Genomic DNA, 3,475 nt, shown 5'->3' on the forward strand with positions numbered 1-3,475 from the left:
AGTTCAGGAGCTGTTTGAAAATTTAACTAGGAGAAGTGAAGTGATGTGGTGTAAAGGCAGATATGACCTAATACCTGGGAGTTGAAAGGGTTGCCAACTTGCAAATTTGCTTCTCTCTCTCTTTTTTTCTATTATTTGAGTAGGTACCTACCCAGGGCTGCCTAGACAAATGCCGACCCTATTTAATTAGGAAAAGGCTAGGAAGAAGAAGAATTTGCTGCCTAGACAAGAAATGCTGACCCTATTTAATTGGGAAAAGGCTAGGAAGAAGAAGAATTCGAGTACCTACCTTGTGAATAATGGAAGACACAGAGGACCAATTAGCTTCCACTATGTTGTCTCCTCCATCCACCATGCCTTGATATCCTTCCTTGATGAAGAACACCTTACAACCCAAGTAGATACCCATACGTACACAAGCTCGGACTGCTGCGTTCATTCCTGCAAATAAAAGAAGGTTGATGGGTAATAGATTGAGTACCTAAAGATGATAGACTAAAGGTAATAGGTGTCTACTCATTTCCCCTGAGATTATTTTTTGCCTCCTCTACAAAGCATATTTATTTTCTTACTTTTAAAATCATACTTTCAGAGGCACTGAGGGGTCAGCCAAAAAAAAAAAAAAAAAAAAAAAAAAAAAAAAAAAATCCGCCAAGTCCTTATGTGTAAACAACCTTTAGTCTTATTTGGCGGGATATATTGTACATATGTTCTTTCTTCCCAACAGATTCTGTATGACTACGCTAAGGGGAAGCATAAAATGTGGGAAGTTTTGGCTGTGTTGGGTGTGCTGTTATACGAGGTGCTTTCTAGTTTAGATGCTTTTTCTTCTTGAACTGTAAACTTTGATACTGATGTATATCCTTACCCATGTTTGTTTTATCAGGGGCCAATGGTTGATACTGAAGTACATAGGTACCCCCCTTTTTTTTTTTTTTTTTTTTTTTTTTTTAATTTTATCAGGGGCCAAGAAGAAACGTCTTGCTAGTCCACTGTTATTTTTATTCTGTGCTTGTCAACATCATGCTTCACTTGCATTTTTTCTTTTTCTTTAATAAATATTCTCCTTTTCATCCTTATCGATTTACAAATGTAAACGATTTATATTTCACAAAGAGTGAAATGTAAATGGATTTGCAAATGTAAATGTTCGATTCACAAATGTGATCGATTTATATTTCAGGGAAATATAAATCGATTTCAGGGAAATATAAATGGATTTGCAAATGTAAATGGTCGACGAGTAAATGATCAATTTATATTTCACAAAGAGCGAAATGTAAATATGATCGTATAAGTCCGATTATGGTATATGGTATGAAAATTATGGTATATGGTACGAGTATGAAAACATGAATGAATAGTTACAGACAGACATACGTCGACGAGTAAATGATCGATTTATATTTCACAAAGAGCGAAATGTAAATGATCGATGTCCGATAAGTCCGATTATGGTACCTATATGGTATGAAAATTATGGTATATGGTACGAGTATGAAAACATGAATGAATAGTTACAGACAGACATACTACAGAGAGAAGAAAGAGTTCAGAGAGGCTTGCCTGTTCTAATTTCTTGCAGATCCTGGAAGGCCAGTCTAGAGGGGGAGGCATCTCTGGAATAAAGACGTAATCTGCCTCACTAGCCAATGCTGTAACCAAGGCAAGGTACCTGGACGAGAGAGTGACATACAACCAATTGGTGAATCTTACACAGTGTTGAGAGTTTATTTAGGTGGTCGGTAGAGGAAAGGTCTCGAACACAAGTAACTTTTACTCTTCACAGAAGAACACAAGTAACTTTTACTCTTGCTAAGTTAAAGTTACTAGTGGTACCCTGTCCATGCCACCAACACGGAAAGTACATAATCTATGTACCTACGTGCATTGATAGGACATAATGAAATTATTAGGCTGTGATTTATATCAAAGATTTATTACGAGAAATTGGAAGTGTAAACAATGTTATCAATAGTACCTACACCATTATAATAAACAATAATTGATCTTGATTCATTTGACCTACTCATGTACTCATCCTAAATATCAAACTCATTTATATTCGAAGGTTAGGGGACAAAAGAGACAAATGATGCCTAATTTATTTATTAGTAAAAGCTTTTCTTCGCCGGCATAGTTAGCTTAAAAGGTAGCGTTCTAGAGGTTGCGGGTTCGATTCCCGTCCGGGGCAAACTTTATACTATAGAGACAAGGTTCGATTTCAGACTTGTTGGATTTCCTCCTACCCTGCCCTTCTTTCTTCGACTTAGGGACGATAAGACCTACTTTGTTACAGTTCTCTCTATCAAACCTCTTTTTTTTGCCTTAAGGCTTGGTGTAAATGGTGATAACCTTGCGAGATAAAGGCCTTTCCTGTGTACTATTCGACGACGTATAAGCTTCCAAAACAATTTATGTTCTTCAATATTGGTTCTAAAGCTTGTATCACTACTTTGTTCTAAAGCTTATGTCATTTGGACTTTGTTCTAATTGTTCTAAAGCTTAGCTCACTTCTTTGGTCTAACTGTTCTAAAGCTTATAGTATTACTTTGTTCTAATTGTTCCAAAGCTTAGCTCACTAGACTACTTTGTCCTTATGCTTTTGGCTCAGGAGACCCTACCGACAGACTAACTGAAATGTACTTGTCTTCTCTGCTTTCTTTGTGCGATGTGTTGAAGGTTTTTAGCCATGGAAGCGGCTTTGGCTGCCGAAGCAGGGTGTATGTTTATTCCTGAATCCCCGATGCCCGCAAACTGGATGGAGACAATGTGCGAGCGACTGAGAATGGCAAGACATTTTATATCTATTGGCTGGCTGTTTTTTTCTTTGTTTTCTTTTTAAGGAAGGTTTGTTTATACGCAAAGATTTAGCGGACGCCAAACCAAAGACATGCGAAAAATATTGTGGAATATTAAACATTTCTTGAGCCAGCCACTCACTATCAGGTAGACCTGACAGGTACGGCTGAAGATGTCCGCCTGTCAGGTCTACTTGATAGTGAATGGCTGACCTTGGAATCTGAATGATTTGACAGGAATGTACTAATACATACGCGGTCAATAGCGCTTCTTAATCTTGCTACATAATTACTTACTGCAGGTTAAATCTGTAATTTTCAAACAACGCCATCAGTTAAAAAAAAAAAAAAAATCCGCCAAGTCCTTATGTGTAAACAACCTTTAGTTTTATTTCGTGGGATATATTGTACATAATTATGTTCTTTCTTCCCATCAGATTCTGTATGACTACGCTAAGGGGAAGCATAAAATGTGGGAAGTTTTGGCTGTGTTAGGTGTGTTGTTATACGAGGTGCTTTCTAGTTTAGATGCTTTTTCTTCTTGAACTGTAAACTTTGATACTGATGTATATCCTTACCCATGTTTGTTTTATCAGGGGCCAATGGTTGATACTGAAGTACATAGGTACCCACCTGTTTTTTTTTTTTTTTTTTTTTTTTTTTTTTTTTTTATG

General features: G+C 36.8%; 1 protein-coding gene across 1 annotated transcript in view; it reads right to left on the reverse strand.

Annotated features, from left to right (window-relative positions):
* Positions 1–261: 261 nt before the first annotated feature.
* Positions 262–3,475, reverse strand: part of LOC103516510 (ATP-dependent 6-phosphofructokinase-like) — a gene marked incomplete at its 3' end in the record, with an annotated part of 24,935 nt that continues 21,721 nt past the window's right edge. Inside the window, exon 3 of the mRNA XM_026828886.1 lies at positions 262–444. Within this exon, the coding sequence (XP_026684687.1) occupies positions 262–444 (183 nt within the window). The remainder of the gene's footprint in view (positions 445–3,475) is intronic.

The sequence above is a fragment of the Diaphorina citri genome, unplaced genomic scaffold (assembly GCF_000475195.1).
Source record: "Diaphorina citri unplaced genomic scaffold, Diaci psyllid genome assembly version 1.1 scaffold1588, whole genome shotgun sequence".
NCBI classification, from domain to species: domain Eukaryota; kingdom Metazoa; phylum Arthropoda; class Insecta; order Hemiptera; family Psyllidae; genus Diaphorina; species Diaphorina citri.